The 18,712-nt window shown below is 38.3% G+C and overlaps 1 protein-coding gene across 1 annotated transcript; it reads right to left on the bottom strand.

Annotated features, from left to right (window-relative positions):
• Nucleotides 1–2,626: 2,626 nt before the first annotated feature.
• Nucleotides 2,627–17,953, bottom strand: uba2 (ubiquitin-like modifier activating enzyme 2). The gene is made up of 17 exons (XM_079346207.1): nucleotides 17,727–17,953; nucleotides 15,645–15,728; nucleotides 15,440–15,510; nucleotides 15,254–15,318; nucleotides 14,631–14,731; nucleotides 14,368–14,489; nucleotides 14,161–14,228; nucleotides 11,918–12,039; nucleotides 10,808–10,907; nucleotides 9,902–10,053; nucleotides 9,411–9,504; nucleotides 9,174–9,286; nucleotides 7,359–7,514; nucleotides 6,820–6,916; nucleotides 5,081–5,186; nucleotides 4,815–4,957; nucleotides 2,627–4,401 (listed from the first exon to the last, which is right to left on the bottom strand). Exons 1-17 carry the CDS (start codon nucleotides 17,865–17,867, stop codon nucleotides 4,190–4,192), a joined length of 1,947 nt encoding a protein of 648 aa, XP_079202333.1. The 5' UTR covers nucleotides 17,868–17,953; the 3' UTR covers nucleotides 2,627–4,189.
• Nucleotides 17,954–18,712: the final 759 nt, after the last annotated feature.

Raw genomic sequence — 18,712 nt, 5'->3', positions numbered from 1 at the left:
TCAGTTCTCGAAAACATACTTTTCCTACAGGCACGTGTTCGAGTGATTTTCACCTGAAATAGTTTCTCTCTTCTGCAGCTGTTCATGTGTCAAGAAAACTGTGCCTTCACCAGGGAAGTCTCAAATGTCCCAGGAATGGGTGGATCAAAGACCACGTTTCCAGTTTCATTATTTTTCTTTTTAGGTTTTTTTGTTTGTTTTTTTCTAATTTTTCTGTAATTTTTGAGGATTTTCCATGATTCTTATTTTCATGTTAGACATGGCACACTTAGAAAATAGAAGGACACCATTCAATTTAATTATGTATTGTCATATTTTGATATATTTTGATGACAAGTATTTTTTATTTGAGATATATCAGGTAAAAATCACCCAGCATTAGTGATGGTGTTAGTAATTTAAGTGTTAGTGTTCTAGCGTTAACATACATAATAAAGTGAGTAGAGCTGCTCAACTTTAACTGCTATAATTAACATACTTAGTGTTTACTGCTAATACACACATTTACCATTAACAACATCGTACATCTATTTCATTCATTGTTGTTGCTGCTCTGTTTGTCCCTATCCTTGTTCCTACATCTCCTTCTATACCACTTTACAAGCCCACTACAGTTTAGGGCAGATGGCTGTTATTTATGAGCCTGGTTTGCCCAAGATTTCAAAGTTTGTTTTTGCTACTGTAACTTTGATAAATGTTGCTTAGTGCTGTGCTCATGATGGATTAATGTTGGGTCTTTGTAATATAACAATGACTAAGATCTTTACGAGCTCTTTGGAGTTGTCTTAAGATAACATTTGTCATGAACTGGCGCTACAAATAAAGATTAATTAATTGATTGATGATTGTAACTTTGGCCACTAAGGGTTTGCCCCACCTACAAACAAGTCATTACTGTGTACTAAAACAAATGTGGTTTATAGTACTAAAAATATACAAAGAATGCCAGTTTTGTGTTGGAATGCCCCTAAATAGGGAGTTCATTGGTGGTGCAGATATTTTTGGTAAAAAGTTAAGAGTCATGCATTTCATGAACTAGAATGTGAGTGTAGTTAACAATGGAGACAATAAAGAAATGTTCACATTCGGAAAGGGACCAGGAATTGCTGTGCACTAGCATGACTCAGACATAGCTACATTTCATATTTCCCAGGCCTGAAAAGTTAAAGTCTCCATACAACTTTCACAGGATCTAACTGTTGGGTTGGCGCCATGGACTGTAGGTAATACTGAATGAAGCCTGATTGTTGTCATTGTAGTTTTTTTTTAATCCTGTCAATGGTGGCTGCCATGCTGGAAAGTGTCTGAACCTTAACAGGACAGGTAGGTCTTAAGTCTCCTAAAAAGCTGCTACACAGGGCCCACCTGTCAGTCATGTCAGCTCTGCACTTTATCATGAATAACTTGTATCCCTGAAAACTAAAACTCTGACATAATAAAACAAGATCCTTGGACATGTAATAGTTTGTTCCTTTATTTCAAGTTTGCCATTGTCAGTTTGATTTGAAACACGATGATTTGTCCTTCCTTAACCACAACTGTAAATGGACTTGTGTAGTGCTTTAATCAATATTAAGATTGTGTTCGGACATTGGAAAAGTATTAAGATAAATTTGAGAAAAGGAATCTTAATTGGGACTGATTATTTTTACATTTTTGTATGGGTAGAGATACTTGTGTCACAAAGTTTATTGGCAGTTTATACTAATTATTTTTGTGTCTTTAATCTCAAATAAATCTTCTGCCATTGCTGAAGGTTGGAAGATATTTTTTGTGGTAATAAATGTAGTTCATACTACCTAGAAACAGAGACATGGAAGACAATGGTCAGTCCAAATACTCTAAATTCAGAAAAGATTAGTCGATGAGGTCAAGAAGAAGTTATTATTAACGATGTGTGCAAGTCTGTAATAATTCTCCTTTCAAGTGGCAAAATTAAGAGGGGAAATGTTTGACTAAAGTCTACTGCCAGACATTGTCTTGTCTTTGTGTTCCAGCATTGCCCCAATTCTCCTCTGAGGATCAACAAAATATTATCTTATAGGTGTATTTTCAGGGAGTCAATGGAAAGAAGGATTTTTTAAAGCACCTGGGATGTTTTAAACATTGTGTTCAGAAATTAAAAGTTCAATTGTTCAGTATGTTTACATTTAGCTTGTTCCTTTTTTTGTCATTTAGTGCTGATTAATACATTATGATATACGGTTGTTGGCTTACAAATTAAAATTAAGTCCTGCTGTTTTTGTTTTTTAAGTGATTGTAATTGTGATTTAAACCTTTTTTCTTGTGATTTAAACCAGTTGGTAGTTGGCTTCGGGTAATTGTAAAACCATACTTTGTTTAGTAATACTGTTATCGTAACTGCATATCAGCAAGCTTATTATAAAGTTTGGGTCATCCTGTTTTTCAGCAATGGGGTGACTCTTCATTTTAAATAGTATATAATAATGAAATTGGACTGTTGCAACCCCAAAGAACAACTCCTCCCATGTCTGACTAAGTAAGTTTAAAAACTATGGTAAAAACATCTCCAACAAACAATCAGATTATGTATAAAAATACTTTTTTAACACCTTTAACTTAGCACCTTTGACAAAGAAAAAATAAAGAAGAGTCACAAGAAGTCTTTAGCTTTGTTAAATTTATTATGTTTATCCAATTAGTCAATCAGGGCACTCATATGCTTCCAACAAGTCAGTTCCAAATGAAACGTTTTTTACTAACACGGCTTACACGAGAGAGGGCAGCAGAAGCAAAACTTCCATACTTTTTGCCAGTGGCTCTTGTTGCATTATTTTAATACAGATTCCTACTACCATTGAAAAAAAAAAAAGCTTGAATATGAATGAATATGCATGAATCTCTGGTTCTGTCTGAAATATCTCTTTACGCATCAAAAATGGTTGACCTCTTTATAAAAAAAAAAGAAAAAAAAGAAAGTAACTCAGAAGCAACTGTACCATATTGACATTAAACTAAGACTAGCCTGGTTTAAAGCTGCTTATGCTTTGCCTTACGCTTCATTCATACATACTCTGTGCACGCCGTGATTCGTCTGTGCAACCGTTTCACACGGGATCCGTTCCCGGGATGTCAGCGAAGCACACCCATAATCAGCTGCACACATCACGGGAGAACTACAAGATCACACGGGAATAACAAGAATAGCATGCAGACAACATTTCTGTCTTTCTGAGGAAGATTTGTTGTTCGTTTCGTGCCTGTTTTCACATTAGACAAAGTAGGGAAAATAGATCGCAGGTCTGTGTTTTGTGTTTTAACTTTAAATTGACTGTATGCTGAGCGCGTTTCCTTGTCTGACTTCCTGCCCAGGTTGTGATATTTTGTCTCGCTTACTGCATGTCTGCAGCGTACTTCGTTCATAATAGACTTGCAGCACATTTGAAACGGATGGATGACATGGTGCTAGTGGCACGATCCAGAGACGGACCGCAGCGCCCACTGTGTGAACACAATAATTGACTAGAGTGGCAGCTGACGGACCGCACAGAGTATGTGTGAATTAGGTATTAATGTTACAATGTAAAGTTTCAAAAAGGAGCCACTGCAATGCTCCATAGTACTTCTTAGTAACCAGTTTTGAATGCCTCACTGTGGTGTTATGTAGGGCATGGCAACATCTTTGCAACTAAAACATGTTAGTTCCATAAAAGAGGTAGAAAACTAACGCCCAATTGCACAAAAATTGCTGTGCTTCAATAACCTGATAACTTCAACAATACATACAGGCAAGCACACCAGCTAGACTGTGACTGTCCCTTCACAACAAGTTCGATATAAAAACCAGGTAACATGTTTTTGGTATTTACATTTTTTGAACCTGACAGAGCACAAAAACACCTCGACTTGTGTTGCGTGAGATACTGTTACATTTATAAAAATGACTACAAAAGCACTTTACCATCAAGAGAAGCATTTATATAGGGACCAGAAATGAAAAAGAATAACAAGTTTTATGTATTTCTCAAAAGTAGAATCTATTTACAGTATTACAGAGCAAAGGAACCTATGTAAACACTAACATTTTAGAGAGGGAATCAATCAATGACTAACCAGGGTAACTGTTCTTCATATCAGAGGTGCTTTATTGACAGCAACCGTCAGTCATGAGCCAAAATGACGAGTGTTCAAAGAGTTTCCAGTGCCACAGAGGACCAGAGAGGATGGGTTAGTCCAGAGCAATAATGTCACTGTCGTCATTGTTGGAAGGGGATGTTGCTTCACTTGATCGGTTCATCCTAGGGCGCTTGGTGGAGCCCTCACCAAACTCTGCATCTGAGTGCTTCCTCTTTGCACTGCAAGGCGCTGCTGCAGCAGAGCCAGATGGTGCACCTTCCTCATCAGAGTCAACGATCATTAAGTCGTCATCCTCTGCTGGAGCTGAGGGGCATTGGACAAAGGAGGTTAAAGAGAGGTGATTACTGATTTGCCTTCATACAATACAAGAGCCGGTCCACATAACCCAAATATAAGTCAAAGTTAAAATCAGGAAGCAACATAACTTTGTTGGAGTTATCAAAGGCATGTGTCCTATTTGGGGGAAAAAAGCTTAATGGATGAGAGGCTTTTCACCTTTCATCAACATGTTCAATGTATCACCTGGTGACTTCATAGACATGAAGCCGAAAAACAGTTGGCCTGAATTGCAGATTTTAGCTTCAAACTACAAGTTTCCCTTTTTAAACTTGCTTCCATCCCTGAATAATTCAATAGGACAACCACTGTGGCTTAGTATATTAGAACTGAGAAACTAAAACAGAAACATAGTGTTGTGAAGAAGAATTTCTGCTGACCTTTTGAAGAGGTGGATGGCTGTGCAGAGTCCTTGTTGCCATTGGTAATACTGGTAGCCTCTTCCTTGTTTGGCTGAGGAGAAGGAGCTTTATCTGGAGCCTCACCAACTACCTCAAATTCTACATCCTTCTCCAGTTCCTCACTGCGGATGAGAACACATTAAGCAATTGCATTATGTTTAATTGAGTCCCTATCAAAACTAAATCTAAAAGATGTATAAGAAGCATTACCATTCATATATAGCGATAAACAAACAGAAACCTACCTGTGAAGGACATTAATGAGGAGTGTATAGTCTTGGAGAAAGTCATCAACTTGGAGGCGGCTTCCGTTACGGATACCGAAATCAAAGAGATGTTTGCTGTTGTTGGCTGTAAATGACAGATGTTTTCAGAGTCAAAGATCAAAATCTTTTTTTTGAATTTAGTGTTAATTTCAATAGTTAATTCAGATGTATAACATTTTTAATCGCACATTTGAAATGCCATTCATTTGCATTTAACAGTTTTTTTTAAATCGTTTCACTGTTTCAACACTTTCTGTTTGAATGAAACCCTGTTTAAAATATAGGGTAGACTGAAGGTTATGACATTAACTAAAATACTAAATAAGGAACTTGTTATGGAAATGAAAACGTAATGAAAAAGATAAAGGAAACAGTTAAAAAAGTCAAATGTTTGATCTCACACGGTGGATATTCATTTCCCTCATCAACATAGTCGCTTAGGACTGCAGAAGATGCAACGCAGGCTTACCCACAGTGCGGCAAAAGAGAAAAAATAGATCTTGTTAACAATATATATACACCGTAAATTCCGGACTATAAGCCGCTACCTTTTTGTCACGTTTTGAACACTGCAGCTTTTACAAGGATGCAGCTTATTTATGGATTTTTGTTGGGGGACAATGAGCTTCTGCCGCAAAAACATTTCACCTTGTCACGTCGGATCTTAATATCAGTCATTTTGCGCTTCATGCACGCACACTCATCATGGAAAACACATGGAGAAATGCATATGATGCAGCTTTCATGTTAAAGGCTATCGACCTGGCTGTCAAAGAAGCTAACAGAGCTGCTGCACGTTAAGATGACACTGACAGCGACAACGAAAAAGAGACTGAGGAAGTGAGTAATGAAGTCATTCTGAGGCAGTGAATGGATGGACTTTTTCTTGAGAAATGTATTACGGTAATCTTTTTCAGTAGCCGTGTTAGAGACACTGTTCGATAAAGGATTTCCAGTAGGCTTTGTATTTGCAGATGTTACAGGTAGCCTACATATTTAATTAAATGTTAAAACAATGTTTTTGTGTCACGTCTTTCTGTGTAAATAGCTCTTTTACAATGTGGACACCTGCGGCTTATAATCAAGTGAGGCTTATAAATGTACAAATACATTTATTTACTTATTTTTAGCCGGTGCGGCTTATATCCAGGTGCGCTCAATAGTCCGGAATTTACGGTATATACTTATTTGAGACCTTAATGAATCACAATACTGTTTGCATTTATTCTGACAGCCTTTGTTGTCAGTGCTACACAAGTTAAAGTTTAAGCAAAGTTTACAGCTGCGTCGGTGGCGCCGATAGCGCAGCGGCAGCGCGCGCACCATGTTGCGAGGCATTGCTCCTCGCGCGGGCGGCCCGGGTTCGCGTCCAGCCTGTGGCCACTTTCCCGCATGTCTCTCCCCACTCTCTCCCTGTTTCCGACTCTATCCACTGTCCTATCAATAAAGGCAAAAAGGCCAAAAATAAACCTTTAAAAAAAAAAGAAAAGTTTACAGCTGCGTCAAGATGTCAGCCTTTAATGTCCAAATGACAAATCACTGATCTTTATTTTCATTCTCAAAGTAAATCTCATTGAAACTAGTCTATTTTTTGTTCAATTGCCATTCCTAACTTTTTTTTTTGTCATTTGGCCACCTCTTCCCCATTCTGGCTCCTTTTCTCCAAGTACTCCAACACTTGCGTTTGAATACTGTGCCGTCTACCCCTTCTTTCTTACATTCAGTCTCTCCTTCCTCTGAGGAGATAAGGATGGTCCCTTTTCCATCCTCTATCTGAACATCTGGAGCCACCATGCCAAACCTCTCCTTTAGGATCTGGTTAATTAAGAAAAAAGAAAAAACAATCATTTAATGAATGCTTGTTATGATAAGCTGGAGTATGTTCACATCACTGTGATTAAACAGAAAAAAGCCAAGATGGCTCACTCCAGTTCTTTTGAAATCAGCAAGTTGAGTTCAGATGAACATCATGGATAATTAAAGTCCTGTAGGTCATCATTAAGGTAAAAAAAGAACCCAAGGACAATCCCATTCCTTTATGTACTTGTGTTGTATTAAAGTATATATGATACATATAGCCTATTCAGGCTAAGTACCCTACTTGGAATTGCTAAATCAAAGTCAAAAACTACTCTCCCAGCAAGGGCCTAGGGAGTTGCAGTCAGTTCAGATCTGCATATTATTTTTGGAAATGAACGAGCCAAACATCCATATCCCTGGCTCTGGATAGTGTATATTTTAGAAACAATGAACTCACCCTGTCCTGCAGGGAAAGGACCGTGGTTTTCTGGACATCAAGTCTGACAGTGACTTCAGGTTTGCTGGCACAGACATAGCAGTTATTACTGGGAGGGTCAAGTACACATGGGACCAGCAGCTTCTTTCGAAGATTGGGACACTTGTTAAGGAAGATCTAGAGAAGGAAAAAAAAAAAAGAAAAGAAGAAAGAAAGAAGAAACAGCATTGGCAGGAACAATTTATTGACTCAAAATGACAAGGCAGCAAGAAAGTATAATGCAACCTCTGCCTCCGTTTAAATTTCTCATTTCTTATACTAAAAATGGTTCAACAGATCACAAAATCCACAATTTGGATGGTGAATGAATTGTATTTATACTTTTCTATAATGGAGCACGTGGGAGTAGATAAGGGATGTAGGGATTAGTCGCAAGGCAGTTAAAAATTGATTACATCGATACTTTAAAAAAATGAATCACAGTAACAGGGTCTGAAATCAACATCAGCCAAGCGCCAAATGTGGGTAAATTTTCCATTTGGTGAGTTATTTTCAGAGGGCTATCTGCCACAGGGCGTGTAAATGTTTAACCATAAAATCATCAAAACTATGCTCCGAGTATTAAGAGCACTTCATGTACCTGCTCCTCTCTCTGCTGCACACAGAGTCTGACACACCAACAGACACTTCAGCGCTAATGCACACACGTACATGCACACACGTACATGCACACTCGCACGGCCCCTTTTAACTTTTTGTGCATCAGCACACAGTTGATCCGAGATCCATACGAATCCATATGTTTTCTAAATTTTTCAATTTCCTGATCTGATAAAATGATTGAATCTGTGACTTAAATCTGTGATTGATTCAAGACAACATAACGCTTTCTCAAGTTGAATGAGAAAGATGTACAGCAACATACATGTATGTGACACATAAACACTAACGCTATTTGTCATTTAGGCTGGTATAAAACACGTTTGGCCGGTGAATTTTTTCATCTACCCGCCACCTTGGAAAGTCAAAAAGTTAATTTCGGACCCTGTGAGTATAATGGTGGGTGGTTGGTTGTAATCAGAAGGCGTTACCATGGCAGCTGTGAAGCCCAAACCTGAGGTCGCAATCAACTCATGACCCCAAAGATCAAAATTACATTGAATCCTGAGACACCCACTGATTCCCAGCCCTACATGAGCAGAGTGTGGAGGAAGAGTCATTTTTATATATGACCCATGGAAACAACTGGAAAGGAGGAGGTTCTGAAAGACACTGGAACTTGTTCCAGTCTTTTCAAGCAATGACAAAAGTATAATTGTATTAAATAGGAAATGGCATCACACACCTTAATTACTGTATGTAGACGATGGATGTCCTGAATGTGTGTGTGTCTTGAAGTGTGACATTTTTTTGCCACAGTTCAAATGAACCACAGGTGGCATTGTTCTCTCAGGTGGATAAAATAGCGAAAATGTAAAAGCGTATTATATTGTGGCCTGTGTTTTAACCATAAAATGGAAGCACTTCTACATGTTTTGCAGAAGCACCCTCCGTAAACCTAAAGCACGTCCAACATCAGCGATTGAGAACAAATTCACATCAAATATTTAATATTCTCCAGTTACTTCCAAACAGATTAGAAAATCTACTGGTGAAATCATGCAACAATTTTATATCCAAATGTAATCCACACTGCCAATGCAAGTAGAACAGAAAACATTAAATAGTTTCTAAAGATTATTCGACTGTGAATAACTGATCAAACACGACGGCCTGGATTCATTTAAGCAGTCATAGCAACCATCAACATCGGTGACCATGGCTCGTTGAACTCACTGTACGACAGGATTCCATTTCCCCAGAAAGGATCTTCAATCCCTCCAGCACGATGAGTCCTGCGATCACAGCATTGGTTGTAGCAATGGCCGGTATAATATTACCTGCCATGGCTGAAAAACAAATGAATCAATGCCAATGAGGATCCTTTATTCAGACGTGAACAGCAAACCTAAAATTATTTTGTGTCTACTTTAGACATTCTGATTTTAAAAAGACTTTAGACGACAAACTTACACTTCACATCAAAACGACTCTTCATGTTCATACTGAAGATGTGCATACGCAAGTTTGCTGCAGCAGTAACAAAATCCATGGCTGGAGGGTCATCCTGGAAGAGGAGACAGTAAAGTGTATGTGCTGAAGAGACAGAGTACAAGCACTTCCTGATTGTTATAAAGATCAGTATCTCAGTACCTTAGCGATACACATGTGTCTCAAACATCTGTTCACACTTTTTCCACTGATATCTAATAATCTAATACCCCCATAAAGACACATTTCATGCATTAAAAAAGTACTTTCTTTCTCTGAAAATCCTTTAAGCCTTGTATGGTGTTCAGGTCTGTGGGATCGGTTTTACAAGAAGAAAAAAGTTATTAGTTATTACTTCCCCCCCCCCCCTCCCCCGTTGGTAGTTCCTTGGATCCAGGGGTCCAGTTTTGATTCTTCGAAACCTTTTTATTGTAAGAGTTCACATATTCCCTTTGTTACAGTTTGTATTTTACCTTGTCCCAAACTAGCTCTGCTCCTTCTCCCTTCTCGATGAGCTGTGAGCGGAGGGTCTCCACGCTGTGCTGAAACAGCTGGCAGTGACCCCAAACACCCAGAACCTGCTGGTCCTTCAAACCAGAAACTGGAGACTCCTCTTGAGGACACGCTGAGACACGACAGATAAATATGATCATTGAGAAAACAAAAAAACTCCGGACAGAAAAAGGCAAAGACATTAAACACAGGGATGCAAACTTGTTACAATACTGATGGCCCTCTTTATAACTGAATAATTTATAATGCATTTAACAGAGTGATTCCCGAGAGCACAAACTAATACATTAAAAAAAGATACAGGTAGCTGGGTGAGCAAAAAAAAGATTTCAAGAGGGAACAACAATGATCCAAAAGTCAATTAGTGCCAAATATATTTATTTATACTGTTATTATTAGGAAAAAAAGACTTCTTAAAAGCTTCAGTTAGTTTAGCCAACATATTGCTTTTAAAAATTAAAGCATCCTGTCACTTCATTAACAAACTGCACACAATGGTTTTAGTTTGTAAGAGTAACTTTACAAATGCAATTCTCCTACTGGCCATCAGAGCACAGTTGAGTAAGGATATTTTTCTATCAGAATATAAACCTCATCAGCCACTACACCATGATCACCTGCTTAAAGGGATACTTAACCCATTTGCATGAAGCTTTGTATCATTAGAAACATGGTAGTAGTGTTGAATGGTTGTGAATCCAAACCTAATTTTGCCCTGAGACAAGAAAAATATGTTTTTCTTTGCCTGGAAGTTTTCTTCATGTGATGCAATATGACGCTTTTTGCATCACATGAAGAAAACTTTCAAGCAAATGATGATCAGAGCAAAGCTATCTGAAGCTAAGGATCTTTAAAAACAAACATACCAGAGTTCTCTAGCTGCTTCCAGTCCAGAGGAGTTGGGGCTTTCCTCTTTTTCCAAAGTTTGTCCATGGTCAGCAAGTACATGATGTCATCTTTGAAAAGCTGGAAATACATGAGTGTGTCAAGGGAAATCAGAACAGTGTGCGTCTGTGATGTAATCATAATGCTGTAAATAATTATGGATTTCTTGAAACATTGTTATGAATTGGTGCTGCTGTACAGGGGTCCTGTTACCTAGGAGATAACAATATCAAAGACCAGTTTGTCTCTGCCCTACAGCAAGCTGGCCAGGGCCAATCGCATGCGTTTAAAATGTTAAGAAGCTCCTTCCAACATCCTTCAAATGTGTATTCTGGACAAAACAGGCATCAGCAAGCTTTAGTGTAAGCAGTAAAACAGTCTGTAGAAAGAGCCAAAACCAACAAACCACACCCGCTGGAATCTGTTCATCTCTTTAAACAGATATTTGCATGTCTACTGCTAACTTTTCATTAACCTTGCTACACAGTCTGAAATAGCTGTGAAGATGTTATGTATAACAGACAAGCTCATTAATCCTGTATGATATCCTGGTTGCCATTTGTCATTTCTACTTGTTTCTAACAAAACACATAAGACATTTACAGACGAGTGACTGTGTATATTGTAAATGTTTTTGTATTCATGATAACTGGTTTCAATTTTTACTAGATGCTTCAGCCTATCTTAAGTAAGGAAACCTAATAAAAATAGAATACATAAAATAAAATAAAGAAAAGTTCTGGATTGTATCTTATTAAAGATTTTGAAGTCTGTGTGTTTGGGGCCAATTCAACTTTGTACAAACTATACCAAATTTAGCTGATCAGTCTGTAAAAGAACATTCTCGAGATAACTCTCATTATGTAAACAAACATTGGACATTGTTGACATGAAAAAGTCAACTTTGATCTTCAACCTTCTCTTGCAGCAACAGCAAACAAAGCCAAGAGAGCTTCATCAGCAGGTGATTGAAAGTCAGCAGGGGCCCTTTACTTTGATACTTCAAAACAAGAAAACTGCATCACCTACACTTGCATTTAGTTCCTGCATCTGAATTTCTGCCTCAAACATCTGTTTTGAAATATTTATACCTTATTGAAGAGTTTTTCTGGGTCATATCCTGTGGAGCGAGCCCATTCCTTGGTGGAGACTCGCTTGATGTCCCCGTCCTTTTCAGAGGCTGTGGCTCGAGCAGCTGTGTCTTCAGGCTTCCCTGTTGACAGGATACACAATTTTTTACAGGTACTCTTGAAGTTTTATCTGTAAAACTTTCCATTTATTCCATTATTGTTATCCACAAAAGACTGGTAAGACACTGTTTTTTTTAATTGTCCTCATGTATGAGCAACTATCGAACTAAAAGAGGACTAAAAGATTTGAAAGTTTGCATTTACACTTGCAAACCTTCGAGACAATTGTTGGTTAAAAGGTGCAATATTATGCTGTATACACTTTACCATGTTTTTCTGACACTAATGAATCCCTAGCATATCAACAAACCCCCAATTACGAGAAAAGCCTCTTCGTCTTTTGCCTGCTCCACTTTTCAGAATTGATGTAATAAAACAGGCCCTTTGGAGATTATCCCTTCATGACATCACAAGGGGACGTAAGCCCTCCCCTAAGTAGGTGACAGTCCCACATAGAGCTAGAGCCATTTCTCGAGTAACTCGAATAATTCGTTTTAATTGTTCGAGGAATTTCCGTTGCCTCAATTAGTTTTTTTTTTAAATAAACACGTTTAAGGGAGCTGCAGCTACCTGCTCCTCTCTCTGCTGCACGCTGAGTCTGACACACAGACACTTGAGTGCTGACGCACACACAAGCGCGGCACGCCCCTTTTAACTTTTAGTCAGTACACAGCTGATCCGTGATCCACACGACCGAGTCGGGAACACGTGATCCGGTCAAACGGTCAGCTTTTCTCCGTTCACTCTCTGCGTATCTGCAGCTAACATAGCAATAGCAACGTCCTCTCACAGTCTCAGTCTGTGAGCGCACTGAATGCACATGCACCAGTCAGAGATGCACGTCTAATAATGAACAGGCTGATTATATTAAATATCTTAATGTTGGTAAACCTAAATCAAGAGAGAACTTGTTTCGTGGAAAAACATTATTCTCTGATGGATTTTAGCTTTTAGTCTGTAATGTTAATGCAGAAAATTTCCTGATTTGATAAAATGATTGAATCTATGACTTCAATCTGTGATTGATTTGAAAGCATTCGTGAACGTAATGCTTTCTCAATTAAATGTACAGTAACAGATGTGTAGGCGACACAAAAACATTATTTGTTATTTCAACCATTAAAACATGTTTGGCCTGTATTTTTCATCTACCAGTGAATCCAAAAGTTAATTTGGGCCTCTGTCAGTAATATGGTGAGCGTCAGCAGCTGTAGAGCAGAGGTGGTTGGTTGTCACAAGCAGGCATTACTGGTAGCTGCAAAGAAGCAGCTTTGTAGAGACGACCCGAGACGAGTTTAACCTTAATTAAGCAAAAGTATGATTTATTCGATTACTTGATCGGGATATTCGATAGAATACTCGGTTACTACAATATTCAATAGCTGCAGCTCTCGTCCCACAGGTAGGTGTTTGTTCTACCCTCGGAGTCTGCCTTCTTGTTGGGCGTGGTAGGACACAACTCATTTACATTTAAAGCTATAGACACAGATAAAGGCTGTTCTGAGCAGAACTGAAATAAGAGGGGTCTTCAGGCTTGATCAAATACAGGATCTTTGTGGATTGTTAGCAAGGAACATCAAAGACACATTTTGGGGACATCTGACACGTATTAAAACTGGTAAAAAAAAAAAAAAAAGAGTCAAATATGTGACTTTTAATTTCAGTAGTGCACTACAAGTTTGAAAGAGGCTCTACAGTAACAAAGTTCATTAATGTATGAGACACTTGCCATAAAATCCGAAATATAAATCACACCAGTATATAAGACGCAGTCCGATTTTAAAGGTTCCCTGGAGAGAAAATAGTCATAAACTGTCTACCGCTGACAATTTCTTTTGTGTTCAATCCACAATGTGCAGATTCTGTCGCTCTTTAAGTTCAGTTTGTGGAGTTTGCACTTCTACTAGCTACACTACAGTACTTGAGCTCTCGGCCAACAGTGAAACCTGTGAAGAAGCCTACAGACGCGCAGCAATGAGTCGTACTGCCCACCTCCTCTGGCTTTAATATAGGACCCTTTCAATCAAAAGTGCACTACCCAAGAAGTATTTACAGAACAATGTATCACACAATTTATGACCAAATGAGAGAGAAAGATGTTAAAAAGTTGCAACAAAAAATGCCAAAAACAAGCTCGAACTTACAAGCTGCCTCGGGGTCTGCTGTATCAGGGGACACCTCTTGATCCGCATCCTCTTCTCCAAATAGCTGACTACAGTTGGCAGAAAAACAATGCAATATGGTGATCAGATTGTTGCATCATTGCAAAAAATCTGCATGATCTGTGCAAAATCTAATTGGATAATTAGCTGAATGAATAATGCTAAAGCAAAGATGAGATTGAGACTAACTTGAAGAGATACTTGGCCCAGACAATGCAATGAATGGGCTCTGAAGGTGTGTTTCTGATGGTGCATCCTGGGAAAGTCTTCTGGGTGGGCTTAGGTTGGCACTCGTAACATTCCGTAATTCCCTGGAGAACAAAAAGACGTGAGACAGCCGCAACAAAACAGAGGTGGAATTATAGCTACCATACATTTTCAGCGGGACTAAAAATGACTGCAACTGATGTCTAAAAAAAAAGTGAAATAAAATAAAAACATGCAATTCCAACCTTCTTGATAACCGTCACTTGTCCCAAGTAACCAGCAGTGCCACTCTCGATCAGAGGGATGTCTGCTGCCAAACACATCCTGTTCACATGGTTACGTGCCGCTACAGAGAAATAAATGGAGTATTATGTCTTCACTGTCTTTAATGTACAGAGGTGAGCTTCAAAAATGGAAATGTTACAGATCCATGGGCTTCAAAAATAAAACTGTATTATAGACAAGCTCTGACATTATAGGCTCTTCTGTCGATATTTTAAGATTTATTTTCACTCCTAAATCAATAATAGAAAGAATCTAAGAATCTGCTTCAAGGAGTTTTCTGTGCCTCCCTTTCACAAGAACACAAAGTGCTTACTGAAGGACAGATCTTAATAGTGTGGTTACACTTAACTTTACAACACAGTAAACAGGAACAACAGTCTTTGTTAGAAGCTAGTATTTTATGTAGTATCCTTGTAGAGATTTCTGGATATTCGGCATTCCACAGGTTTTTAATTTGGTATTTTAGCTGGCTAATTGTTCATGTGTCTTCATAAACGGCTCTCCAGATAGTCGTTCTTTTCACATTACCAAGAGAGAAGTAAGAGGTGTAAAGATAATCTGACATTATTTGAAGTTAAACTACCTCTGTTATCCAGAGCGTTCATCACCAGCACAAATTTTCTGAAGAACTCCACGTTGTAGTCAGGGCTGTTAGGGAAACATAATTATTCCAAATCAAAAAGGACAACCAGCTAGACTCCTTGTGAAACTAATCAAACTTTTTAATTGATCAAAGAAACGAAACCTAAAAACACAAAAAGAAACTTACTTCATGATGCTGTCATGGTATGCAATGATATTTGCAGAGGGACAAAAGCGTAAGGCACTCTCCTTGGCCACCTTCAAAATAACAGGAAAGTCAATGTCTATATACAAGTCTTCAGAAAGCACGTGGGGGTGTTTTAGTTCAGTATACACGATCAACAGCCCAAGAGCCAGCATTCACAAAGATTGTATCCACAATGTTTACTAACCTGTGCTTTAGATTTGCCAACATGCTTCTTCTGGAAGAGGAACTGACGGTTCAGGTTGCTGACATCAATTGTGTCCAAGTCAATCTGAAAAATCAATAGGAAAAAAGTGTGTTGTTAATGTTAATGTTTAAGGGCTGGACGGTGACACTTTAAATGTTAGAATATTATGGAAGTATGGAATTTGAATATGCGTCAATGTTAAACCTTTTCAATCTTAGAGGGGACCATAGACAACCACAACATTAGGACCACCTGCCAATGCAACGCAAATGCCGACAAATAGTGTGTCATGTAAGCTGACACTGACCTACATGTTTGTTAGCATAACTCTGTATGAAGGTAATTTAAAAAAGCACGGAGAAATGACTCCGCCTAATAACGGAGTTTATTGGAAGTGATACAATGCCTCACAAGACCAAGCTTGGATTTACAGCTCTGATAAATACACTTAAAGAGTTGTACAGATATTCTGCATATATTTAAGCAAGGTTGCCATCACAAAACCTACATTTTATTAAATAAACTATTTTAATTTCTTTCAGGAAATGCCATCCAAAGATGACAGAGGTTTAAGAGCAACAGGACTGTGCAAGAAGCTGGTGGGGAACTGAAATGATATTGTCATGACAACTATTAAAAACTTACAAGGTTGGAAGTTAAACAAAATCAATATACAAATGTGGTTTAAGTGAATAAAAGTAATTAATAAACTCTCTTTGATTCATGCCTCATCTTATTTTATTCGAACATGTTATCGGCAACATCTACAGTAAGCCAGGCTTTACAATAAAAACTTGTTTTGAAATGTTGATCTATCTAATATTGAGTTAATTATAATATTGATTAATGTATTGCTTGTGTTTGTTGAAGATGGGAACTTCAAAAAAAAAAATCACACTGTATATCGTAATTTCAATATTTGGGAGGGGGGGGGGGGGTGGGAAGAAGTGGCTGTTGTGTACACACAAACCGTAGATGATTTTCTGATGTGTGAAAAGGGTTTCAGTGTGCTCTGTCTTTTTTTCTGTTTTTGTTTCTTTGAACTGTCTGCAGCGCTGCTCACACACAGTGACAGGAACGTTTGTGTCTGTCAGTGATCATGGCGTTCTTGATGAGGAAATATGAAAATAAATCAGAAAAGCCCCAAATACACATTGGTCTTTGCACTGACTTGTTCAGATTTGTTACTGTAAACATTGCAACATATTTTTCTTGTGGTAACATTGGGTGCTCATTGTACTTTATGTGAAATGATTTCAATTAAAACATTTAACAAGCTATACATCCATGTGTTGAGTCATATTGATGTTGACGAAAATAATTACGGCCACCGTCTCCTGTGAACAAGTATAATGAATTTGAATAAATAGAGATAAATGTACATTCTGGATTATTTCTAATGACAGTGTGGTGTAAAGATCCATTATCATTGCATCCCTACCCAGAGACCAAACAATTGAGTTTGACAACGCTGCAATAAATACATAATGGGCACAAGCATCACCTTTAACCCTCCTCCTAAAATATACAATAAACACTTGTCTCCAGAAGTTCCTGTAACCTATTTAAAGGGAAGGAAATTACTGGTAATAATAGATTGTTATTGTCCATCAGCATCCTTCAATGAGCAGTTGAGCTCAATATGCCCTTTTTGGGATCCTTTCAAACATTCAGCTCCAAGCATCGAACGAGACTCTCTAAACCCTCTCAGGCCGTCAGGGTTTTAAAAAAGGTAATGTATGTGTAATGTAACGCAACTCTGAAGGCGTTGTGGGCTCGTGTTAAGCCATTCAACCGGCTAACTAGTGGTCACGTTACAAAGTAGTCATACAGCAAACACAGCAGTGATAATGGCGCCAAACCCTGCAGCTTCATCGTCTCTGCTGTGTTCATTTTATAAACACTTCCTCTAAGTATTGTGTGTCTTTTTATGCACATAAACTGTAGGAAACGTACCAAAACACCAGTACGCTTCGCTTCTTTAAACGCCTCTTCTCAGTGAATTAGCCACAGTCGGCACACCTCTATGCTCAACACAAAGACATGATAGCAGCTAGCTAACACAAACAAACTCTTACGGACCACGTCGAGGTTTTTGAAGCCGGTGAGGACGAGGTTCTTCAGCAGCTCGCAGCCGATTCCTCCCGCTCCCACCACCAGCACCTTACAGGTGGCAAGGGAGTCAGCCAGCTCTTTCCGAAGGGAACCCACCAGTTGGACCATGATGATCGGCTATAGACAGCTACCAAGCCCGCAGCACAGGGAGGATGGCGGCGGATAGCTTCTTGTTCTGAATAAAGGTAGTCCCGCCTACTTCCGGGTCATTTAACATTTTTTTTCTTTATTATACAAACGTTCGTGTACAGAGCTAAATTAATATTCAGCAACAAAAGCAGCAAAAAATAAATTGAAACATTACAATCTTTATCAAATGGAAGATCTTTATTTACATGTTAGACTGCAGGAGTAGCTTGAAATACTTATAGCAGTGATTCTCAAAGTGGGGTCCCAGGACCTCCAAGGGTCCGCGGAATAATTTGCAAAGAAAATTGTAAAAGGTAAACATTGAAAAAGCTGGGTCCTCTTGCCCCAATAAAATCAACTATTTGGTCCAATATTCCCACCCACTTTAGTTTTGTGCCAACAGATCAACTCGGATATGATATTCATAGTCACAACAAAACAAGAAAAAACACCACCTTGGAACTAACATACACATTTAGCCTAATTATAGCGTTGGACTACTACATAGTAAATGAATATATTTACATAATACTCATCAACTTTACAATAAAGAAGGGTCCTTGGAAAAACCTGAAAGGGGTCCATGGTCGAAAAAATCTGAGAACCCCTGACTTATACTAATAATACTTATACTTAATAATGAAGTTTCCAAAAAGTCAAGAAATATGAGATATTACCTTATTTTTCAATCGTCACTCCTTTCTAGACATTATATAGCCTAGTATTACATACATTTATTAATTTTATTTTGTATTGTAACTTTACTTTCCATCATCAATTCATCTGTGATCTGTCCAATTACAGAGAACTTGACAACAGCAATG

The sequence above is a fragment of the Symphodus melops genome (assembly GCF_947650265.1).
Source record: "Symphodus melops genome assembly, chromosome: 6".
Classification (NCBI taxonomy): domain Eukaryota; kingdom Metazoa; phylum Chordata; class Actinopteri; order Labriformes; family Labridae; genus Symphodus; species Symphodus melops.
The sequence above is the reverse complement of the archived record's forward strand: the minus strand, read 5'-3'. Positions and strand labels throughout refer to the sequence as shown.